Source organism: Trichoderma ghanense (assembly GCF_004382785.1).
Source record: "Trichoderma ghanense strain CCMA-1212 chromosome Unknown scaffold_2, whole genome shotgun sequence".
NCBI lineage: Eukaryota > Fungi > Ascomycota > Sordariomycetes > Hypocreales > Hypocreaceae > Trichoderma > Trichoderma ghanense.
This window is the reverse complement of record NW_027395665.1, coordinates 2,483,530-2,506,257: the sequence shown is the minus strand read 5'-3', so window position 1 is coordinate 2,506,257 and position 22,728 is coordinate 2,483,530. Positions and strand designations below refer to the sequence as shown.

Here is a 22,728-nt window from a genome sequence, read left to right as displayed (position 1 = left end):
AGAAAAAAGAAAAGACAGAAAAGAAGGGGCGCGATTAAAAAGTCTAGACGAAAGAATCGCCCGTCTCCTGAAACCTGACAGCAAACGCCGTCAAGTCCTCCGCCAACCACTCCATCAGCTCATCCTCAACAACCCTATCCTGCCACGACAACCCAATCGTAAACTTGGATCCCTTCACACTCACGACATTGATCCCCATCGGCGGTCCCGCAACCATTGCTCCATTCGTAAACAGCAGACGAGTCGCCCTCGGAATCCCAACCTGTTCTTTACCCTCGGTGGAATCAGCCTGGGCATCGGTTCGGGGAGAGGAGGGATTCTTGAAGACGCCAATGTTGCTTATTTCCCATGAATCCGCGCGCTGCTTGCCGTCTCTGCCGCGCCAGAAAGCGAACCAGTCGCTTATGTATTTGAGTAAGCCCATGATGTCGTCTTTTGGAATCTTGGCTTGTTTCTCAGCGAGTTCCGCCTTTACATGCTGCGCGTTTTTCCAAATCAGTGAGTTGACATTTGCGTCTGTGGCTCTCAGCGCGGCAACTGCCTGGGGAGAAAAATGGTGCGTGCAGCCCGCAACAAGGCATCGCAGCGAGGAAGCATGCGCTGGATCACTCTTCGTAGGGGACAGATACGGCCTCAGAGAAAGCGGCGTCGCGGCAGCAAACGCCGGTGCTGCTTCGGCAGAGGGGATGCGTTTCGTGAGGGACGTCAAGACGAGAGAGTGCAACAGCGCGGTGAGTGTCACGGCGTGGCTTCTGCAGGCGGAGAGTAGAGTCTCGAGCTGTTCTGGTGAGTAGTCGATTGTCTTGACGCGGGTTTTGTACGGCAGGGAGAAGTCGATGGGGGTGGCGTTCCAGATGGGCTGTTTGGCGGGCTTGAGGAACGAGGGGCCGAGTTCGGTCCAGAGGGTGCGGAGGGTGTAGCTCCAGGAGAGGGAAAAGTCGAGGCCCTGTTCTTGGGATTCAGGGAGAGAGGGGGGATCCGGAAAGGAGAGGATGGGGTCTGCTTCGATGGGGTTTGGAGAAGACGCAGTGCCGTGGTAGGATGGTGCGGCGAGGAGCATCTCGTGGAAGAGGCGGCCGCTGGTTCCATCCATGAGAGCATGATGGAACGCAAAGAAGACGTCTTCAATGTCTTGCAGTTCAGGGACGTCGCTGCTCGGACGCAAGATGCTGATTCTCCATGGCGGGCGCACGGCTATATCGGTGAATTTCTGGTCGTGCTCCCATCCTTGTTGCTGAGCGACTCTGTCTTCGTATTCTTGCGAGGAGTGGCAGGGGATGAGCGTCACGGAGATGTGGTCTCGGAGGTCGATGGAGGAAACGTGCGTGAAGTGGGCGTCGTTGGAGTCGTCGCCTGCGATGCCGACGCGGAGCATGGGCTGGTGGCGGACGACGTGGGCGAGGGCTGCGATGAAGGATGGGCTGGGGGAGGTTGAGGTGAGGTGGGAGGAGGATGAGGGGGGGTGCTGGTGGCGAGCGGAGATGGTGACGCAGCGGTAGATGCCGAGGTGGTGGCGGGAGGAGGAGAAGTGTTCGCTGGGTGGTGGTTTGGTGTTAGTGGTGGTGGTGAGGAGGAGGAGGAGAGACTTACATGTCGCCGAGTTTGCGGAGGAGATGGGGGGTTGTGGTGGTCATGTTGAGGATCGACTTGTTGGTGATGAATTGAGGGGATTGGTGAAGCAATTGGTGAATTGATGTGGTTTGGAAGAGATGGGTGAGAGCGGCGGTGATTGCTGGTGAGAGGCTGTGACTGGATTCTTGGTGGTTTGACGCTCTTGTGTGATGAGTTGTCAGACCAGTCAATTTCTGCCAGGGGCAGTTAAACGATCAATTGATGACAAGAACGGAAGACCAGGCGAATTGGAAGTGGAAATATAAACGATTCAGTTTGGGAGAGGAGGATGAGATAATATAGCACCAGCTACATGTACTATGCCCAAGTGATCCTGCATATGCTGCCTGAGTAAGGAATCGATGTCCCAAGGGCGTATAAGGGCGTATCTGTCTATCGGTTGCTCTCAAAGGTCCGAATCCGACTAAAGGAAAAGAGACAGGAGGCTAATCCTCGGTCCTCGCAAGAAATTCTAGATACATCCGTTTCCTGCGGTATCGATACCCGCCGGGCCTGAAAACAAGATGGAAGAGGGTTTAAACCTTTAGAGGGCAATGCATTCGGGACTTCCGTTTGAATGGCCCTTTGAGGCTAGAGGGGTGGTTTGCTAGGTATGTTGGAGGCCTGGCGAGGATACCTTGGACCGCGTAAGTGCGTGCGTTGGATGGTGGATAAGAGACGTGCGATGGCTACAAGTGAGGGAGCCGGTCCGGTCAAGCCGGGATCCGGAGCGGAATTGGATGTTGCCAAGGTGCACTAGATGCTGGAATGGGTCGATTGATTCGGAGGAAATGTCAGTCTGGTATCCAGGATCGAGAATGAAACAATGGATTAGCAGATTCGATGTATGTTGTGAGAGTATGTATGGTGAGAGGTTGAATTGACAACGCCGGCGGCAAGGTAAAGTGCCACATTATAGAGACATGGCTGACACGGCGACAACCTCCGTCTTCAAAACAGCGAATACCAACCAATAAGTCGACGCATGAGGACAAGTTTTAGCAATAGTCATAAGAGCCGTTGAAGAATCATTTGCAAGATTTCCTTGGGACCAACGCAACAATGCTAAAACGGGACGATTGTGGTGCCCTGGAGGCCGTCTCATTGGCTGCCGAGAAGCTGACTTGGTGGTGCAACTATTTTTCATGGCGTAAGGTCAAGTCGGCATTGAACTGCAGTACTGTATAACATACGAAAAGATAAGACTACACGCAAGAAATAGCGATACTCGATTATAGTAGAAGAAGTAGATGCTTGTACTGGCAACTTGAAAAGTTGCCCGATAAACACAGCGGTGCAAATCCATGACAGCAGCGACATCCCCGTATTCAGCGCAAAGTCGTGTTCACTACCAGCAACGCCAACGCCACGGCAGTTGACCCAAGCACATAGAGTTTCTGGACCTGCCTTGCGGTCTGCCTGCTTCACCCATCACAATTAACAGTCCTCCCAGCCAGCACGATGAGCAGATCCAGATAATGCCACAGATGAACAAGTGGATATATGAGTGACGAATGTGGGACATGGACCATTATCTTCGATGATGAAAAAAAAAAAAAATGTTAATCTTTTGCCGTCCCGCTTGGTCCAGGCTCAGGTAGCCAGTATGGAAAAGATTTCCGGCAATGATTTGACAAGCAATCAGAGCCGTCTCGTGGAGACGGAAAGGGGTTTCAGAGATGTTGGAGGCTTCCTCTCTGTTGATGCGCTCCCTGGGTCGACCCTACCCTACTCTACTCGTCCTTGGCCAACACAGTCTTTGAGCAGAGAAAGAGACCCAAGAACCAGTAGGAGCATATGGTCGCAATTGCTGCAAGAAAGTATATAAGAGGAGAGATCCTCTGGAAACCGTAATGAAGTTAATAAGTAACCTAGTAAAATCAAATTGGTAAAACTCACAAAAGCCGAATTCTTTGCAAGAGTGGCTGAGCCCACTGTAAGTATGTAGTGTTGATTCTTTGTTTGTGGAAGAGGGCGACAGTGTCGACGGCGTCTGACGCCTAGGTGCTGAGGACGTTCGCCCTGTTGGCGAAGAGATCGGTCGCGTTATTGAAAGAATTGGTCAATTCCAAGTATTAGCCGTCATTGACTTGAAACGCCCCGTAGTAGCTCAAGACAGCAGAGGACCGGTAGGTTCTCACTTGGACATTCCTCGGACGACGTCCGTATGCGAAAGCTGGGGGTGCCGGGACACTGGGACAGAGGTCGTCTTTCCTTTGCGAGGGTATTGTCACTATATCCATCGTCGACAGGGTGTCGTTGCTTGGTCATCACTCCAGGGACTACGTCCTCTGTCTGCAGTCTGGTTTAGCCAGAATCAAGCTTCTTCCTGTCATCATCGTCTCATATTGTGACAATTTGTACTCTGTATGACCGAGGGTTAGCAGATGGAAGTCGAATCTCTCGTGTGGTTGAGGTGTGCCTGTTGGAAGCAAGAGAACGCAGTGTATATTGGTTGTTGTAGAAGCTAAGTTATGTTGACCTATGCTATGCCCCGCAGTCCTTTATATAAGGCTGGGTCCTTCCCCCTCTCGACCGTTCCTCCCAGAAACCACCCGATGGGCTTTTCCCTCAACAGTGCCTACAGTTGACAGCTATGTTTGACCTTGTTGAATAGGAGCGAGGACCGAGAGACGATGCGTTCAAGCGCAGGGATGACTCTCCAATAGCTAATGTTTCCCAAGTGGAAAGTCGAGTCGTAACGAGGCGTCGGCAAGCTTCTCTTGGCGACTGCGATCATGGCTTTGGTCAAGATGATGTTCCCAAGTTTCGACAGCTATGGACCATATCATGATGGAAATAACAAAGACGGTCCAGATTTGGGAGAAAGGCTGAGCTGATTGGTACGAAGAAGAAGAAGAAGAAAACAAACTGTACTATACCAGGTAGGTATCTAGCCAACTGCCCAGTGAGTACCTTAACTTGCGGATGCCAGAAGTATCAAGGGATCAATTAGATGGAAGGTCCGTCTCCTTGGAAGCAATACGAAGTACCTCGTAGGCAAGTCACATGTCAGCAGGCGGCATCAATACGTGCTTGTCCTGCTGCATATCGCTCCAATGCCTTGCAGTTTGAATAATTGAAACTACCTTGACATCTCTTCCACCACTGGCCTGAACAATACTCGCTCATTTTCAGAGTTGCTGTGCTTGTCAATGGTAGAAATTCGAGGTGTCGCATGTGCTGATTGGAGCTACACCAACTGATAGCTCGACTCCAATCTGCATGTGCTTGCTGCCCTCAGTCATGTGAATTTCACAGATGACGCCTTTCGCACCTGGATATCGGTCCTCTGATACATGAAAATCAAACGACACTTCAAATAGAAAGAAGTTTCTTGATTCTTGCTTCCAGACCAATCTCACCTCTCGCCTCAGCCCAAGCGAGATAGCCGAAACTCGTTGGCCATGCACCTTTTGTTACCGTCATCGTCGTATTCCAAAACACGGGCCATTTCACGCCCGCTTCATCGGCGCAGGAAAACGACCACGACACGTCCTGCAACTTGCCCTCTCACTCATTGATCAAACTGCACAACAGCAATAGGAATCAATCAATTACACACTCATACATCCAACGCCTACAGTTGACTCTTTGGCTGCCCCAGCATCCCCAGCTCCTGAAGCTCGCGCACGGGCCATCGACACAGCACACATGTCGAGTCCCCAGAAAAAAAAGGCGCCAGACCGCAGAAATGCCCCCCCCCCCTGTTGAATCGACCGCTAGTCGCCAGACGCGCTCACCTTCAATCCCTTCCGACACTTTTCCTCTTCCCTTCACCTTCTTTTCCCTCTCCTCCTGCTTCTCGGAGCCCGACTTATCGATTCAAGCAGGCAATTTCAAGCATCAAACGGGCGTTGCGATTACAAATCACTCTGCTATCAGACATCAACTCGTCCCTCGAATCCTAGAACCGAGTCGCACTCCGGCCACCAGGCCATGACGCGCCGCCTCGACTGAACAGCTCAGACTCACCAGCTGCGACAGACAGACAGACTCGACACCTTCAACTCCCGCTCCAGCTGCGATAACCATGCGCCTTTCCGCCGCTTCATTCCACTCCGTCGATTCCTTCTTTCCATCGCAATAGTCACCAACCGTTGCAATGCACAACGCATTCGGCGTCCGGCCCGGCGGGCGAGCCACGCCCTTCCAGGTCAACCACGACCGCAAGCCGCTCTTCGGCCGGCCTGAGGACAACACCGAGAACCCGCTGCATCTATACAGCACGGCCAGGACGCCGGGCTATGGCCGCATCGGCACGGGGGGCGCCGCCGCCGACACGCACGCGACAGGCCTGCGCAAGCCGAGGCCCGTCTCGGAGAGCTTCGCCTCGGCCGCGCGAGACCAGGCCGGCGCCAATGCGAACGGCAATGCGACTGCCAATGGCAACGCCAACGCCAGCGTGCTCTCGTCCGGCGGCACCAAGATCCCCCGACTCAACAGCCTGTCGCAGTCGCGCCGGAAGCCAATCTCCCTGCGCAAGGCCATGGAGCTGGCCGAGGGCGAGGAGGAGGCGGCCAAGATGATGCTCGAGGCCGGCATGGACGACCCTGTTGCCGTCGACGGCTCGCCGAGTCCCGCCCCGCGGCCCTGGAGGACGCGGACGGCCTCGGAGGTGTCGCAGCTGCAGCGCGAGCTCGGCGCCGACCATCTCGACACCAAGGCGCGCAGCAAGATTCCCTCGGCGCGCAACTCCAACCTCAGCGCAACGCTCGTCAGCGGCAGGGAAGGGGCAACATCGCCAGGCAGGGGCAGCAGCCTCGGCCTGCGTGTCGGCCACACAGGGGCCAACAGGGAGGGCACCGCGACCACCGCCTCCAGCGGCCTTCCTTCTCTCGTCCCGGGCATCGAGGACATTCCGCTGCCCTCCGTCGAGCCTGCCCTGTCGGCAGCAACTCTCGTCCAGCCATCGTCTCCCTCTCCCGGCAAGAGCTTCGTCTGGCAGATGGACGAGGACTTCACCGGCAGCGACTTGCAGATATCCGACAGTCCGCGAGTTAGGGTCGGGACTCGGCCGTTTGCCAGCCGCCTGGGATTCACCCCCGATGCAAAGCAAGACTTTGACAAGCTGCCGCGAATCACCGCCCCCGGTTCTCGCAACAGCAAGCTGGACGAAATCAGATCGCTCGAGCTCCGCGCAAACGGTAGCCATATTCCCCTCGCAAACCCGGGTCGGCCGAAGCCGCAGAACACAAAGCTAGACGAAATCCTCAAGAGAGAAGCGCAGGTCGAGCGACAGATCCCGCTCGCCAGCAGGCACCTGGACGGGCCGAGAAACAACACCAAGATTGACGACATCAAGCAGCGCGAGGCCGACGGCATGTCGAAGCGGGCGTACGCGGCTGTTCGCCTGCAGGAGATTAAAGAGCAAAACTCCATGGCGCGCCCTCGCTCGCCCGACGAGGCGTCCAAGCCTCGACTACCCTTTGGGCTGGCGCGGCGACGATCGGCAAAGACCGAGGTGGCCGACCAAGTGAAGAAGGAGGAGGCGCCACCGCTGCTGCGTTCGAGGACGCCCTTTGGCAGCAACGAGCTCGGTCGACCGATGGCAGACACACCCGCCACAGTCTTTAGCCAGGGCCCGAAGCGTGCAGGCGAAGAGGAGAAGAAGGAGGCCGATGCGGCAGCGGCAGCGGCATCGTCGCGCACCCAGGAGCTGGAGAAGAGGCTCGATAGTGCCGAGCAGCAGATCGAGGCCCTGCTGGGAAAGCGGCGGCCGTTGGAGCGGCGGCCCGACGAGCGAGAGCTGCTGCGACGGCTGGCAAGGGCCGCCAGCTCCAGCCCGCCAGTCGAGGACGAGCCGCGGGCGAACCAGCTGCCCACGCCTCCGCCAGGCGACGAGGAAAAAGAAAACAAGGAATCCACCGCCAAAACAATCGCTGACCGCATCGCGTCTCGCCTGTTCCCCCGACGCGCCTCCACCGGCGAGAAACCTGCTTCAACAAACGCCTGGAATACAGCTACATCTACAACTGCGACTACAGCTTGGAATACACTCGCGAACACGGGCACCGCGCCCGACGCCACCAAAGAGACGGAAAAAGCAAAGCCCAGCGTGGCATTCACTGGCCTGCAGCGGACGCGATCGTTTGATTCAGTTAAGAGCAAGCGGTCCAGCATGCAGTCAGAGCCAGACCCCACGGCCAGGATCGAGGCCGAGATGAAGCTGTTTGCGCCGTCGGACAACCACTCCGAGCGCGGCTCTCTGCGTGCGCCGTCTCCGCCGGTTGACGACTCTGACCTGGACGACCACGCTCCGAACAAGCAGTCGTCGTCAGACGCGACACCGAAGCCCTCCAAGCCCGACCCCTTGACCATGGCGACGCCGAGGGTCACGGGCGCCTACGTCGAGACGCCAGTGTCCGTCAAGACGGAGAAGCTGGAGCTGAAGCCGGAGCCGAGGATGGAAGAAGTGCCCCCAAAACAAGCCGAGACCGAGGCAGCCGAGCCAAAGCCCACGCTGCTCTTCCGTGACAGGAAGCCCAGCTTCTCCTCGTGGAGGACCAAACAGAGGAACCAAGACCAGGACACCCTCTCTGACCCCGGCACGACGGACGACGGCGGCGAAATTGGCGCGTCGGCGCTGGCGGCTGTCAAGAAGCCGCGGGCCAAGTCGCTGCCGCGACGCCGGCCGCCCGTGAAGAACTCGGCCAGGCCTCCCTCTGTCAAGGACGACCTGATGGAGCTGCGCCGCGAGTACAACATTGACGACTCGACATTTGACGACCTGGACGAGATGCTGGCCAACGCAAGAAAGATGGCCAAGCTCGCCGCCCCGGAGAGCGGCGCCGCTGCTCGTTCCAAGGGCATCGATCTGGATCTCGACCTGGACTTCGGCCTCGATTCAGAGTCTGACGCCCCCCCCGTGGTCAAGAGCGAGCGCACCAAGGACGCCGAACGATCCAGCTCCGACGGCGAGATTGCCGCCTACGAGAGGATGAACAAGACGCTGCAGACGGGCCTCTTGCGGATCCGCTCGGCCAAGCAGGGCATCGAGCGCATCGAGGACCGCTTCTCCCGCGCCCAGCCGACGCCCGAGAAGAAGAGCGCCGCACTGACAGAGGCGCCCGAAGGCCACGAGCATCACGCTCATCAAAACATCACGGCAGACTGCCCGTACTGCGCGTCGTCGAAACCTGCCTCTGCCTCTGCCCCTGTCACATATCTGCATCTTGCTCTGCCGCGACTCTTTCGCCGCGAACCGACGTTCCGCCTGACCTGGCTTGGTCTCTTTACGCTGATACTCTCGCTGTGGTACGCTACCGAGGCGACCATGTGCTCGCTGTACTGCCGCCCAACTACGTGTCCTGCCTCAAAGTCTCCCTGCGTCTGGTCCTTTGACGACCCTACGGAATTCGGAACCGCCCTGCCGATCAAGCTCGACCAGTGGATCACTGGCGGATCGGGACGTCAGCTGGCATCCGTCGCATACGAGGAAGCGTACGACTTGTTCGCCGACATGCAGGATCTGGCTCTGGGACGCAGCATCACCGACGTGGACATGGAAGCGCTCTCTCCCGAGCAAAAGCGACGGCACAGACGACGTCTCCGGAAGAAGGGCCTCATTGCCTCTCCCAAGGCGCCGCGGCCGGAAGACAAGGCGAAATGGGACGAGTGGCGCGCAGCACGGCTCGCAAAGGAGCGTGCCAACCAGGAAAAGCAAAAGGGGTACACGACGGTCGAAGAGGAGATGCCCAAGCCTATCCCTGTGGCGGGGGACGAGCAGGAAGAGCAGGGCTGGGTGAAGATTAAGGGGTGGAGGTGATGTTGCGATGGCTTGGAGAGGTCCTTTTTTTTTTTTTCTTTTTTTTTTTTTTACGGCGGTGGCTGGCGGTCGTGATTTTGCTGGTCTCTTTCTTACTCTTTTCGTTTGTATCTTTTAATAATCGCTTGTAACGATGTAATGATGAGGAGTTGGGATTCTTGCAAATACGGAGTATGGAGCATAATGTGTAATGCGCTTGGTTTGGTTGAAAGGTTGGTAGGTGGAAGGGAGGTTGAATATCAAAACCTGCGATATTCAAGTTTCGAGACATTCGATCGGAAGAGTTCTTTCCAGTCGATTCGCAGGATGGCATTGCTGAACATGGAGTCTGCTTACTTTGTATATAACTCTATCCTTTTTTCAAGATGCATCAAAATCAACATGTACCGCGAATATCAACGCCAAACTCCTCTCCCTCCACCACATGGTATCCCTCGAGCCCCCAAAGCAAACATCACAACCCGACCCCCTAATTCTCAATTCCACCCCATTCACCATCCTCCTCACCACCCTCCTCCTCCTCCTCTTCACCCCCATCCTGCTTCTCAACCCAAGGCAGCCTCTCATCCTCATGACTATCCCCCGCGCGCTGCCTCACCGACTTAACAGGACACCTCTTCAGCCCCTCCACCAATCCCCCCACAAACTCCACGAACCCCCTCGCATCCTCATTCCCCTCCTTCACATCCCCCAGCACGCCCTCCCTCTCCAGCTCATCGACCCACACGTCAAGGACATGCAGCCTCAGTCCCAGCGCAACCCTCTCCTCATCCTCTTTATCAAAACACCATCCCCCAAGAACCCTCTTCACGCCCTCCACAACATCGCCTTTATATCCCCTGCTCTTGACAACCCTCACCTGCGCAGCAAAAACCCGTCTCACCAACAGCAAAAACTTGTCCAAGCGCAAGGCCTCGATATGCGGCCACTGCGTCCCCAGCACGCTCCAAAACGCGCCGGACCAGGTCTCGATGCAGGCGTCCTGCAGATCGTGCACGAGGTTCGCCAGGTCGGAGGCGAGAGCTTGTTGAGGGCGGGGGCGGTCCGTCATCCAGAGGGCGTAGTAGAGGCCTGTCCAGAGCTTGCGGGCGTCGAGGGGGGTGAGCGCGGGGCGGGACGAGAGGAAAGATTGGAGGGATGCGAGGGATTCGGTGCGCATTTTGCGGTCTGGCTGGATTGTTAGGTGATTTCTATGTGCTGTGAGGGGAGAGAGACGGACCGCTCGAGGCGAGGTTTTTGATAAAGGGCATTTGTTGCGCTTGTTGCGCTGAGACGGCGTCGGCGGCCATTTTAAGGTGAGATTGGGATTGAGGACTGTGTGTGTGTGTCTGTGTGTGTCTGTGTATGTTGAGTTCCGAGATTGAGTGGTTGGATGTTGTGTAGAAGAAGTGGAGGTTGTGTATGGAGGTGAACAGTCGATGGCGTTGGTGTAGAGAAGATGCAGGGAAATTTTGAAGGGTTGGAAAAAATCAAGGTGAGCTTCGGTGTACGGTGAAGAGAGGGGCTCCACTTGGTTCGTCTGACCGAGATTGGTCCCTTGATGCTGTATCAGCTGGACAATGACCTACTGAGTAGGTAGAGATTAAGGACAAACTTGTGGTATTCCAGAGCGTTACAATCCAAGTAATTCACGGCTACGAACTCACTCATTCTACCCTCGTCTTTATGCCAAAGACATCAAGACAGACCTATCGAGTATTCAACCAGCATCTCGTGTTTGTACATGTTGCAAATCTAAATGCCATCTGCCCCGCCAATCGGTACGTACTCGGTACCTGAAGCAAACTGGCAGCTCGAGCTCGTCACAACCCCACATCCGTCATGCCGTCAGCCAGAGGAGTCACAGCAAGAGCTCGAACCTACAAAACAGAGACAACGTTTCTTCCATCTACAACCCGACTGATTGCAGATCACGAGGCGTCTCTTCTCTGGAGTCTTTCTCTTTCTCAGGTTATTATATCTCCGGCTTCTTCTTAGAGACACGAGACCTCTGTTTCCAATTCTCCTGCATCGACGTCACGACTGTTACCTTCGACGACACGAGCGAGCGAGCGATACAACAAGAAGCAAGCATCTCGACGGAATAGACCTCCATCACCCATCCTCGTCCTCCCGCATCAAAAGATCCGATCCCGTACTTCAACCAAACCCACCAACAAACACCCACCATGTCCACCAAACGCATCTCCAAGGTAAACCCCCCCCCCCTCCTCCCCATCACCACCACCACAATCTCTAACAAAAACCCCCCAGGAATTCGCCGAAGTCTCCCAGTCCCCCCCCGAAGGCTTCACAATCACCCTCCCCCCCTCCGCCACCCTCCACACATGGCACATCGTCCTCACCCCGCCCCCCTCCACGCCCTTCCACCCAGGCCACTTCGGCATCGTCCTCACCCTCCCGACAGACTACCCCTTCAAGCCCCCCGTCGTCAAGTTCATCACCCGCCTCTACCACCCAAACGTCACAAACGACTCCCTCGGCAACGTCTGCCTCGGCATCCTCAAGCCCGAGAACTGGAAGCCCAGCACCAAGATTGCCGCCGTGCTCGAGGCGCTGATGAACCTCATGATTGAGCCCCAGCCGGACGATCCGCTCGAGGAGAGGATCGCGGACGAGTATCGCAATGATAGGGCGGCGTGGGAGGCCAAGGCGAGGGAGTTTGTGAATCGGTATGCTTTGGAGGAGCCTGTTTTTCCGGCGTCATAGACTTGGTTCTTTCTCGTTGTCTTTTATGTTGTCGAGCATAGGAGGGGCGTGCAAGTGTGAGGGCTGAGGCGACGTCTTGTTGATGTTTGCGATGCGACGCATTCTTATTGGGATGGGTATCCGTCTTGGTGGAGGTGCAAGCAGAGGAGCGGCGCGGTATGATGGAGGACGAGGGCGAGCAGTTTCCATCGGGTTGGTGAGGAGGGCTTGGAACATGGCCAAGAGCACGTACGGCAGACGTCTGCAAGATTGTAGTACGGACCGGCATGGTGGGATCACGGCAGCACCGATTGATCGATCTTAGATAAACAGAACATGGAATAACATGAGATTGTGCTGGTAGTTGAATTCATGGTCAAGAACAGACAAAGAACAAGACTGCTTCTTTTAGAATGCTAACAAAGAACAAGACTGCTTCTTCTAGAATGCTATCCACATCGCATCTCTTTGCGTGCTATAAAACAACACCTAGCAATGGGCCTCTCGTCCAGAGCACAAAAGAGGCAACCACCAAAGCTCCATCACCAAGCACTCAACTGCACCCACCTCCAAACAACCGCCTACATACAGTCACTCACGCATAAACGCTGGTAGATCAAATCTTCGTTTCAGAAATTCATCATTTGGCCGCGGACAGGAAAATACATCCTCGCCACGCCAGTGGGGGTTTGCCAATTACTCCCTCTTTCCACCCCAGATTTTGTTGTGTCCTAGTCTATCCAGATTCTCAAAAACAGTGACGAGAGAAAAAAAAAAACAATAGAATAAAAACACAGATTTTTGTACATTCCCACCCTTCTATGCTGCGCAGCCACAAGATGTAGAAAAAACAGAGTCAAAAGAAAGATGAAAGAGATCAAAGAAAAAGAGGCGGAAAGAAGTTGGTTTCTTTCGTCTCCTCTGGCCAAAGGCACCCCTTTTTCCTCTCCCGTGTATTTTGCAACAGGCATCCGTCTCTAGTTCCTCTAACAAGGGACCTGCCACTGGTTGCAGCCGTAACCGTCGTCATGGTATTTGAAACAAGGGAGCGCCTTTATATGATCCGCGCACCCCATATGAAGATCAAAGAGGTATGAAGAAGAAGAAGAGAAAAGAGTTCAAGTTGGGGACAAAGGAGAAGGTTCAAGTCGGAGAGAGCCGAAGAGAAAGGGTGAAAAGAGGTAAACGCAATGCTAATGCTTCATGCAGATGCATCGTGGCCGGTCTCCAAGGCCACACCTGGCATCTCCCTCAAACGCCTGCCGTGCTATGAATCGAAATGAGAAGAAGAGAGAATTATAATGTATGGGAATAGAAGAAGAAGGATGAAGAAGAAAGAGAAGAGGGGGAGGAAGAAGAAGAAGAAGAAAAGGCGAGAAAGGAGATGAGAATAGACACAAGTGGTATCAATGCAAACAAGCCAACCTCCCCTGTCGGTATTAAAAGGTTATTTCATCAGCCCAAACAGGCTGCCGCCTTTTCGCTCCCCGTCGGCCTCCTTGCTAGTCGTCGCCCCGGGGGCAGTCGCAGCTTTGCTGCGTGATCGCAGGAGGAGATCCTGCTGCGCCTTGTCGCGTCTCTCCTGGCGGCGTTCCTCAATCACCTCCTGGCTCAGATGGTTGAAGCCGTTGCGCCGCTTGAAGCACGTCTCCAGGACCTTGTTCGCGTCGAGCATCTTGCGCGGCAGCGACTGCACCACGCCAAACATCTCCATCGGGTCCCCAATCGCCTTGATCTCGGCCTCGCCCAGCTTGAAGATGGCCAGGGCAACTCGGAACAGCGTCTTGGATCCCTCGTAGAAGAAGACGTCCCACACGCGCAGCGTCGTCTCGATGGGGAGGGTGCCGATGTAGCAGCTCATGAACCACGCAGTCATGCACAGGGTGATGGGAGGGAGCCGTTCGGACGACAGCGCAAGCTGAGTGTCCTTTTTCTTGAGCCGAGGTGTCAGAGGGTTCCGAACCGACTTGCTCGTCATAGGTCTCGCTTGCGGGTCGCTGTTGTCCAGCTCTCCTCCAATCTTGTCCCATACAGCAGGCATGGTATCGCGAATCTCCGTCATCAACACGCCAAGGTCCACCTTGGAGCCCTCCAGGCTCATCTCGTGTGTGCCGGGAAGGTAAATGTGCGTAATCACGTTGAGCAGCCAGAAAGCCTGTTCCTCCGTGTCCACGAACAGGAGCAGGAGGCCGGCGATAAAGTTGAGGCTCTGGCAGTATCCGATGCGAGGGTTGTAGACGGCAAACGCGAGAAGGACGCGGCGCAGAGAGGCAATCAGCGGCGGTTCACCCTCCAGGCCCACGGGACCAGGCCCGCTGCCGTCAAGGGCCGCTCCTCTCACCGTGGACTGGCTCGCCCGCTCGCTGCTGGTCGTGCTGTCGAGCATATCCGCAGTGGCCTGGGAGGGCTTGAACTGGATGTTGTCGGGAAACGTTCGGTGCAGGTCTCGCTCGATGGCCTCAATGTCGACGTGCTTGGCTTGTCTCAGCAGCAGCTTGTCGTAGAGACCGCCGTGCTTGGCCAGAATGGCCGGTCCGCCGGCGTAGTAGAACCACGCGGCACCGCGCCAGTCGGGCGGGATGCCCTTGCGCACGAACCGCTTCGTCTTGGCATTGGGGGCCGGGAACCGCTGGGGGCGATCCGTCATTAGGGCGCTGTCCTTGAGGTAGGCAGTCCACTTCTTGCGGCGGCGGGCGAGATACTGCGAGTACACCTTGTCCCAGGCATCGTACTGCTGCCGGGTGATGAACTGGTTCTCCTTCTTGAAGCCGTACCGATCGCGCGAGCCCGGCTCCTCGGGTTTGGGGGCGGGGAGCTGCACAGACGGAGAAGGGGATACCGATCGGGACCCGGGCATCGACGGCGGCGAGATGTGTGATGGGCTCGGACTGGGCGTGGCGCCTCTCGCGGCGTCGGTGCGGAGGCCGTCCGAGTCCACCGAGGGATTCGACTCGACCGTCCTGGACGAGTCGCGCTTCTCTGGGAACTCGAGATCGTGTTCGGGGTCGTGGTCGAGGTCATGGTCGTGGGTGAGGGCGGGCACGGTGGACGTGAAGGCTGTGCTGGAGAAGAGCATCTTGGACTGCCTGATTTCCATGTCCAGCGCGGAATGGGTCGCCGGCACCGGGGGCACCGGGTCGGCGCTGAAGTCCTCGCTGTGAATGCGCTCAGGGCCCGGCTCGGACCTCGAGGTCACAGGGCGGTGCATGACGCTAATCATGTTGTCAGGCACGGGGTCGGTTTCAGTCTCGGCGGGATCTTCTTCTGTTGCCTCCTCCTCTGCCTCCTCTTCATGAGTTGGCAGCGGCGCGTGTCCGTGCTCGACGCCGTGTCCGTGCTCTTGCCCGTGCTCCTGCTTCAGGTCCTGTTCAGGCTCCTGTTGGCGGTCCTGCTCAAGCTCCTGCTCTTCCTCCTCGCGCTCCTGTGGGTAGCCCTGCTGGCGCTCTGGCTCCTCTGCTTCTTCTAGCTGTGTTTCGAGGGGATACGAGTCGTATGGGGTAGGGCCGTAGCCAGTATTGTACTGATCGTCGTATGGGTAGTGGTGGTGGTCGTATGAGGGCTGGTGGTGGTGGTTGTGGTGGTAGTCGTCTTGGGAATTGCGGGTGCTGTGAGGGGGGTCAAAGTAGTCGTTTTGGTTGGTATTGATGTTGCTGTTGTTGTAGTCGTAGTCGTCGTCGTCGTCGCAGAAGCCTCTCTCGTACATGCCCATAACATCTTCCAAGCTCGGTTCGTCGGCGTCGGCGTCGGCGTCTGCGTCTGCTTGTGCGTCGACGTCGGTTCCGTAGATCGACGGGACGGAGCTGTCCTTGGTCAGGACGCTGCTGCGCTCGGTAAGGGCGGTGCCAAAGGCAGACGATGATGTAAGCTGGGACCTGTAGCTGGATCGCAGTTCGTCGTCGCTCATCCACGGAGCTGGCCCACCGGGCGCGGCAACGCTGACGGGACTGTCAACGCGATTGGGATGGCCGAGCTGGGGGCGATGGCCGGCGATTGGAGGTTGTGCAGACGTGCCTCTGGACGAGCGACTGGCTCTCGATTCGAGATACTCGGCAGTAGGGGGAAAGGATGGAGAGGCGGCATAGGAGAGTGAGGATTTTGAGGAGACGGAGGGACGCCGGGGGCGCTGCCAGGAGGGCGTGGAGGCAGGTGAAACGCTGGTCATCTCCGGCATGCGATCCGAGGGAGGGAGGGAGGCCAGCCGGAGGTTACCTGGGCCGCCGACAGGGGGCGACCTAATACTTTGCTTCCGGGGTCTAGAAAAGTTCTCGACGGCAGGGGTCTCTGGCGTGCGTCCCGGTGCGTGGGCACGCATGGACTTTGTCATCAGGGCGCCGGACGAGTCGAGCTGCAGAGGCGCGGGCAGCCGTCCTCTGGCGGTGGCCATGTCCCGCGCGGGCATCGACGTCGGCGTCGTCGTCGCCGCGTGGAATTGAAGCTGGTGATGATGCTGGTGCTGGTGCTGGTGCTGGCCGGCCGCGGGCTGCTGTGGCTGGTGGTGTGGCGACGATGCCTCCTCGAGCTGGCCGTAGCGGTCGTACCAGCTGCTCTGCGAGGGCGACCGCGGCGGCAGCGGCGACATTGGGCTCTGCAGCAGCATGCGGGAGCCGTTTGCGAGCGAGTCCCAGCGGGGGGAGATGGGCATAGGGGAGAGCTGCGGCGGTCGCTGGCGGTCGCTGCTGGCGCTGGCGGGCAGCGAGGTGAGAGGCGGAGGAGGAGATTTCATGCGGGATGATGCGTAGAGCGGCGGCGGCTTGGTGATGCTCTGCTGGCGGCCGTGTCCGCCAGCGGCGTGCGAGATGGTCATCGAGTTCATGCCTGACGAGTCCCTGTGCCCGTCGTCGTCCTGCGCGTCCTGGGAGCCCAGCAGCGACGGCTGGAGGCTGATGCCGGGCTCGGCGAACCGCCTGTAGCACGTGAGGCCGTCTTCTTCTGCGTGGTGCTGAGAGCGAGACTGCGCGGAGAACCGACGCCAGGCCGCCTCGACAGCGACACTCGAGATTCGAGATGGTCAATACTGGTGTTGAAGAGGGCGCCGCCCCGTGCCATTGCCGCCCGTCGCACGCAGGTCGGGGGTCCTTTACGGATGATCAAGTCGCAGGAGTTGGAGTTGGAGAAGACGGTGCGCCTTTCGGCTTCCCAGCTGCAGATGCACCCAGCTTACCTACTGTACCCAAGGGCAGGTGGCTAGTCTCGGAAGAGCTTGCAGCTGAGGGCAGCCGGCAGGTAAAGGTCGCAGGATGTCGGGCTGAGATGCATGCAGCAGTAGAAAAAGGATCAAGTGCGTGAATCTGGATCTTGTCACCGGCATAAAAACCAATCCCCACCAGTCGAGAAAAGAAAGGATCGATCAACGAGGCGGGTTGTCCAGCTGGAGCTTCCCTCCCCCGGATACCGGATAAAAGAGCGGTAGCGGACGACCAGCAGCCAAAGGTGCTCTGGACAGACGGAAACAGAAGCGCGTTTGAAGTAGAAACGCCCGGTTCCTCACGCAGCAGCAGGATCAGAATCAGAATCAGAATCAGCACCAGAACGAGAATCTCTTTACAAGACGACTGAAGAGACTGGACGCAGCTCGCTGCAGCCTCAGCTCCTCAGTAGGTTGCAGTGACGGAACGGCTGGTGTTGTGGCGGGTGCTGGTGCTGGTGCTGGTACTCGTCATTTGTCGGCGTTGGTCAAGCGTAAGCGTCCAGTGCAAGTTGCAGGGGTAGACGGAAGCCACCGTCATCGAAATTCTACAACCCCGGCCGAGGACGAGTGGAAAAGAAGAAGGAAAATTGGGAACGGCGGCAGGTTATTGCTGGTAAGGAGCCCGCTGTCAGGGAAGAGGCTTCAATCCGTCGGGTCAGCAGCAGGGCTCCAGGAGGCTTCGTCCAACGGCGTCTGCAGCGCCTCGCACGGCGATGGCAGTCGGGGGAGGATTCGCAGAGGCAGAAAAGAGAGAGAGGGAGAGAAGAGAGAACAGGCAGAATCACAGCCAGAAGCGCTGGTTCTTTGCTTATGAGGGGTCTGGCTGCAGGCAGTATGTGATTGCGAGCTGGAGTGCAATATCGCCGTCGCCATTCATTCGCTGATGGGAAAAAGGAACGCCGCCACCTGCAGCCTCCATGGTGGTGGTCGTGGTGGAGGGCGGCTCCCTACAGCTGCTCCCTAGGGAGGGGAGGGGAAAAGCCCGCCGGGGGTCGCTGGCTGCTGGCCGCTACAGGCCGCTACAAGTGGACTGCACAGGCGGTCATCTCTGCTGCTGGCGGGCTGCTCAGCACTCAAGCCAGGCACCGAACGCCTCGAGCTCTCGCCTGTAACAAACCAGACATAACCGAGCTGGCTCACCTCATCAATGCTGCACCTGCCAACTCAACACACAGACCCTGAACTGGAACCAGAGACGACATCAACTCCATCATCCCCCTGGACAAAGGCCACGAGACGACCCCGGCAGCCCCGGCCCCAGTCGAAAACGGTGGTTCCCCCCCCTTTACCCCGGTCACCAAAAAAACAGAAAGAAGAAAATTGGAACACCAGCTGGGCCAGCAAACCGCAATGGAACTATGCAGTGTGCATGAATAGCCGCTGGTGCCTGTACGCTCTAGCGCTTCGGCCCCCTCCATCCCGGCCATCCGACCGCCGCGGCCCTTCTGGCAGATCCTGGCTAGCAGCAGCCAGCATGAACATGGACATGGAGCCTCGAGCTGGGACCTGCATTTGGGGCCGCCGTGCTATTCGATGCTATGCCTAACCATAACTGCTAGCTGTGCTGCTAGCCAGGGGGTTCAGCGCAGTGGGAGCTGCAGCTTGACAACCGGCGCTCTCTCCCTCCTCGGTCGCCTACATAGTACGAGTACATACATGTATGTAGCGTTGGCTGGGCAAAATTGGAATACGAAGGCGGAACACACGGGATATGGAGAACGAGTCAACCAGGCTGAACAGGGCGGGAAACTTGTGTTGCAAGGTGGCTTGTCCCCTCTTCTCCCATTGATCAATGGAATCAACTCATGCTTGGCATGACAAAGACCTCATCCGGCTGACGAACGATCCATGATGTCTTACAGTATATGGCGCAGTTGGTCCTTCGAACTCCGTCCTTCCCCAGTTCGTCAATCCCTCGGCACATGCGTCTTACCAGCATTCCATCACAAGCAGCACATGCTCACAGCAGGTTACACAGCAAGGCCAGGTTTCGAAACAGAATTCTCCGCCTGATCTCACACAGTAATAGCTCATGCGTCAAGTCCAGCTACGGCCGATTGGCGCTCCCGCGTTCAGCTGCGTCATCGCTGCAACAGGACATGCGAGCAGCTCTTCATCCTCGGCATCCTGTCGATCTGGGGGCTTGTCGATTTAGCCGTCAATGCAAGATGACAGCTGCTACTCAACCAACAGTGTGTTTGTCCGTAGCCATGCATTGAAGTAGTATTGTGACAAGATGCAGGGCAAGAGACCCAAAACAAACATCAAGGAAGTGTTCGTTGGCCCCTCGACGCAGCCCTACGGAGGCCTTGGCTCTGCCTTGCTTCCTCGTCGTCTCGTCTCTTGTGTCTCGCATCTCTTTCGTCTGAGGCGGGCGTTTGGGGCACCGGGTAAAACACCAGAACGCAGCCTCGAGACGTCGTGAGTAACTGGTAATTATTAGGCTACAATTATTAGTAACATCTCATATTCCCGACGATGACGGCTCGATGATCGCAAATGGAAGAAAAAAAGAATGAAAAAAAAAAAATAAATAAATAAAAAAAATAAAAAAAAATTAAAAAAAATAAAAAAAAAGTTCCACAAGGTCTATGCCGACTCCTGGCTCATCTCATCTCATTTGCCCATACCTAGCCTGCGTAAGGTAGGCCCCTGTCCAGCTCAATTTGCTGTCATCACGTACCCCATCCCACTCATGTAAGGTACAGTCGAAAAGTACGGGTACCCGGGATATGGATGATGGAATTCCATGTCATCAAGGAGCTCAAAAGTCTCAAAAGTCATTACGGACTCTCCCTCTTCTACTGTACTTTGGCTTGCTTTCCTGGTAGGTCATGGGGAGACATCGGAGCACCACGATGCAAGGCACGGACGCCCTGCGTTTCTAAAGCATTCTTGTCTCAGGACGACGTCAGGCCGTGCGTTTGCGAGAGGCGTTATATCATGAACCCCTGGCCTGTTCATCACTTCTAACTTTGCCATCAGAATGCTTCACATTCTCGGCGAATTGATCCCCCTCTTCCTTCTCCGTATCGAAAGTGCCCGTTTATACGCGCAAAGCTGCTACACGTACCTTAGAAGTGCCCCTCCTCCTTGCTTCCATTCTTTTCTTGTCCCCTGCTGCCAAGATTCCCATTTCCACATCGCATCCTTGACGGCCAAATTTCCTAGGCCACGCGGAGAATCTCTCAATTTCTCTGCTAGCAAGACGATTCTACCAATTCTCCCTCATCCTGTGAAACTCAGAGTCCAGGATCATATCGGGTGTCGCTACTGCTAGCAAGTTCTTTACATGTACCTTGTTACCTCTGTCAGGTGCCTTGCCCGGGGAATCGGCTCAGGAACCGCCCAAATTGCGGTGCGTGTCAGTCGCTCAGAGCATCGCGTGTTGTGCTCTCTTCACATGCAGTCTCCCCTCTCCTTTCGGTCACACCCGAACACTGAGGCTACAAGCTGAACCTGACTCGTGCCTTAAACAGCCTGACAGCAAATCTCTTCTCCCTCGCATCATTCCGCATCGTCAGGGGCTTTGTCTCCCAAACAGAAGCGGCCAGCCAACAGCCGAAGCCGCAATCCTCTGTCATGCTGTCGCCGACACACATTTCTCATCAGCACCTACGCGAATGGACAGCTTCAAGGTCAGGTTGTACAGACTGGCCGACAATCGCATGCAGCAGCTGCGAGAACAAGGTGCAGTTGCGATACTCCGCATGTGTCAGTCGGATACATACCGCCTCACCACTTCTATGCGACGGATGCGCAAAGTAAAGGACTGGACTGTCAAGGCATCAAGCCGCCGCCTCGCTTTTCTGCATTGGATTGCTAGCTGCACTGCATGAAGACAGCAAGGGCACAACAAGGTCGAGGCACACAAATCCTGCCTAACCTACTACCTCTGCAGATCTGGGGATGCATCAAACTTGTGTGTTCGAGACCGCTCTTCCTCTTCTCCCCAAGGATATGGACAGAACTAGGGAATAGCCGCCGCTGTCATCTAAATCAGCCCTGCTCGCAGTGCCTTCATCTCGGCTGATGCGGGTTTTCCTCGACCAAGATCGGGACCAATCTCATACTCATAAGAGAAAGCAGATAATAAAAGCGGCGAATCTCCTCATGCCGCTTCGACAACCACGGCTCCTTTCCCACCGTCTGTCCTCATGTCGCCATCCGTCCACAGGGCAGATTGGACTTACGGAACCCTTTCCCCCCTCCCTTCCCTTCCTTCACAGCTTCGAGTTGGTGGTGCAGCCTCTTTCTCCCTTGCATGTCAGACTTTGCCAATCATCGCATCAAAGGGCCTCCAAGCCCCGCCTCGGCTCCCTTTGATGGGATTATGTCCAGCTGGCCATGTCATATTCACGTCCTGCCATGCAGCCTGCAGCCAGGCCATGGGCAGACCTACAGTATGGCGGATGGCCCTGCTGGGGGGAAAGGTGACGACCGATGAGGCTCCTTAATGCCGACGGGTACATGTATCTTTGACTTGACATGGTCTGGGCAAACAGGTCGCCAACGGGATGCTGCTGCGGTGTTGGAGCTGTGTATGCATGTCTCACTCACTTGAGCAGGAAGAAGGAGAAAACAAGGGAAATTCAAGGAAAACAAAGGAAGAAAAGCCGCATGACTCCATCCATGTGGTATACGAATGGTGTACCAACGGCGAAGGCATACACTCTCACGTTGCCTTGTCTTCATGATGGTGCAGCTCATCTGGATGCCTTTGACCGCCAGAGGGTAAACATGATCAACTCGTGGACCGCTCGAGGGTAGCACTGTACACGGAATTTGCCCCAATATGGCAACATCGCTCTCGTTACCGAGTATTTATCACGGTCACACAGCCTGATGGGTCTGCTGACCGCTTGCCCGCTCGGCAGCCAGTCGTTGATTTGATGGTTTCGAGAGATACCCATTATGACCTGCAACAGCATGGCCGATTTCTACCAGATTATCTTCCTACGATTGCCCCGATTTTGACTTGACTTGCAGGAAGAATGAAGTACACGATTATTCTATCCTTTTTGTAGTCCAGGAGATATATGATGAACTGGATCGATTGCAACGGCTTCGAGCTTAATGACCCCAGCCTACTCACAACTTGTGAATGCTAACCAGCAGACAGACTTCTATGAGGAAGGCCACATGCGATCCGAGTTTCTCTTTAGAAAAATTGGCTTCTGGATGGATATCTGAGTCTATTCAGGGACTGTCCCAGTCCACAGTCTCTACCTTAGTCACGACATGACCTTGAGGTTGAAGTCGTTGCAGGTAATCAACTTTGACCAAGGCAGTGTTGCGCTTTTGGTCAGTGTAGTCGTTCGCGAATAAAGCGTCTGTGTCATCTGTTGCCGTTATTATACTCTACTACCGAGATCGGCCACCTTGGTCCTTTGTCAAGCCGATCTCGACTTGTTTTAGACGAGATTAGTCTGAGTTCTCAAGATAGATCTCGAAGTTTTGACGTAGCCTCCTT

The 22,728-nt window shown here is 56.1% G+C and overlaps 8 protein-coding genes across 8 annotated transcripts; 4 read left to right on the top strand and 4 right to left on the bottom strand.

The window, feature by feature from the left end:
- Positions 1-43: 43 nt before the first annotated feature.
- CCMA1212_003222 (uncharacterized protein) lies at positions 44-1,634 on the bottom strand (the record flags this gene model as incomplete). The annotated part of the gene is made up of 2 exons (XM_073700576.1): positions 44-1,535; positions 1,591-1,634. The coding sequence occupies 2 exons, from the start codon at positions 1,632-1,634 to the stop codon at positions 44-46; spliced, it is 1,536 nt and encodes a 511-aa protein (XP_073561206.1).
- Positions 1,635-5,716: 4,082 nt separating this feature from the next.
- On the top strand, positions 5,717-9,379 carry CCMA1212_003221 (uncharacterized protein; the record flags this gene model as incomplete). Its single annotated transcript, XM_073700575.1, has 1 exon — positions 5,717-9,379. One exon carries the CDS (start codon positions 5,717-5,719, stop codon positions 9,377-9,379), a length of 3,663 nt encoding a protein of 1,220 aa, XP_073561205.1.
- A 424-nt stretch (positions 9,380-9,803) lies between these two features.
- On the top strand, positions 9,804-10,562 carry CCMA1212_003220 (uncharacterized protein; the record flags this gene model as incomplete). Its single annotated transcript, XM_073700574.1, has 1 exon — positions 9,804-10,562. The coding sequence occupies one exon, from the start codon at positions 9,804-9,806 to the stop codon at positions 10,560-10,562; it is 759 nt and encodes a 252-aa protein (XP_073560904.1).
- Positions 9,849-10,668, bottom strand: CCMA1212_003219 (uncharacterized protein; the record flags this gene model as incomplete). Its single annotated transcript, XM_073700573.1, has 2 exons — positions 9,849-10,546; positions 10,599-10,668. The coding sequence occupies 2 exons, from the start codon at positions 10,666-10,668 to the stop codon at positions 9,849-9,851; spliced, it is 768 nt and encodes a 255-aa protein (XP_073561581.1).
- Positions 10,669-11,547: 879 nt separating this feature from the next.
- On the top strand, positions 11,548-12,088 carry CCMA1212_003218 (Ubiquitin-conjugating enzyme E2 14; the record flags this gene model as incomplete). Its single annotated transcript, XM_073700572.1, has 2 exons — positions 11,548-11,571; positions 11,633-12,088. The coding sequence occupies 2 exons, from the start codon at positions 11,548-11,550 to the stop codon at positions 12,086-12,088; spliced, it is 480 nt and encodes a 159-aa protein (XP_073561580.1).
- A 1,426-nt stretch (positions 12,089-13,514) lies between these two features.
- On the bottom strand, positions 13,515-16,871 carry CCMA1212_003217 (GTPase-activating protein gyp3; the record flags this gene model as incomplete). The annotated part of the gene is made up of 1 exon (XM_073700571.1): positions 13,515-16,871. One exon carries the CDS (start codon positions 16,869-16,871, stop codon positions 13,515-13,517), a length of 3,357 nt encoding a protein of 1,118 aa, XP_073561579.1.
- Positions 16,872-16,876: 5 nt separating this feature from the next.
- Positions 16,877-17,113, bottom strand: CCMA1212_003216 (uncharacterized protein; the record flags this gene model as incomplete). The annotated part of the gene is made up of 1 exon (XM_073700570.1): positions 16,877-17,113. The coding sequence occupies one exon, from the start codon at positions 17,111-17,113 to the stop codon at positions 16,877-16,879; it is 237 nt and encodes a 78-aa protein (XP_073561578.1).
- Positions 17,114-19,491: 2,378 nt separating this feature from the next.
- On the top strand, positions 19,492-21,094 carry CCMA1212_003215 (uncharacterized protein; the record flags this gene model as incomplete). Its single annotated transcript, XM_073700569.1, has 4 exons — positions 19,492-19,676; positions 20,241-20,324; positions 20,509-20,613; positions 20,665-21,094. 4 exons carry the CDS (start codon positions 19,492-19,494, stop codon positions 21,092-21,094), a joined length of 804 nt encoding a protein of 267 aa, XP_073561577.1.
- Positions 21,095-22,728: the final 1,634 nt, after the last annotated feature.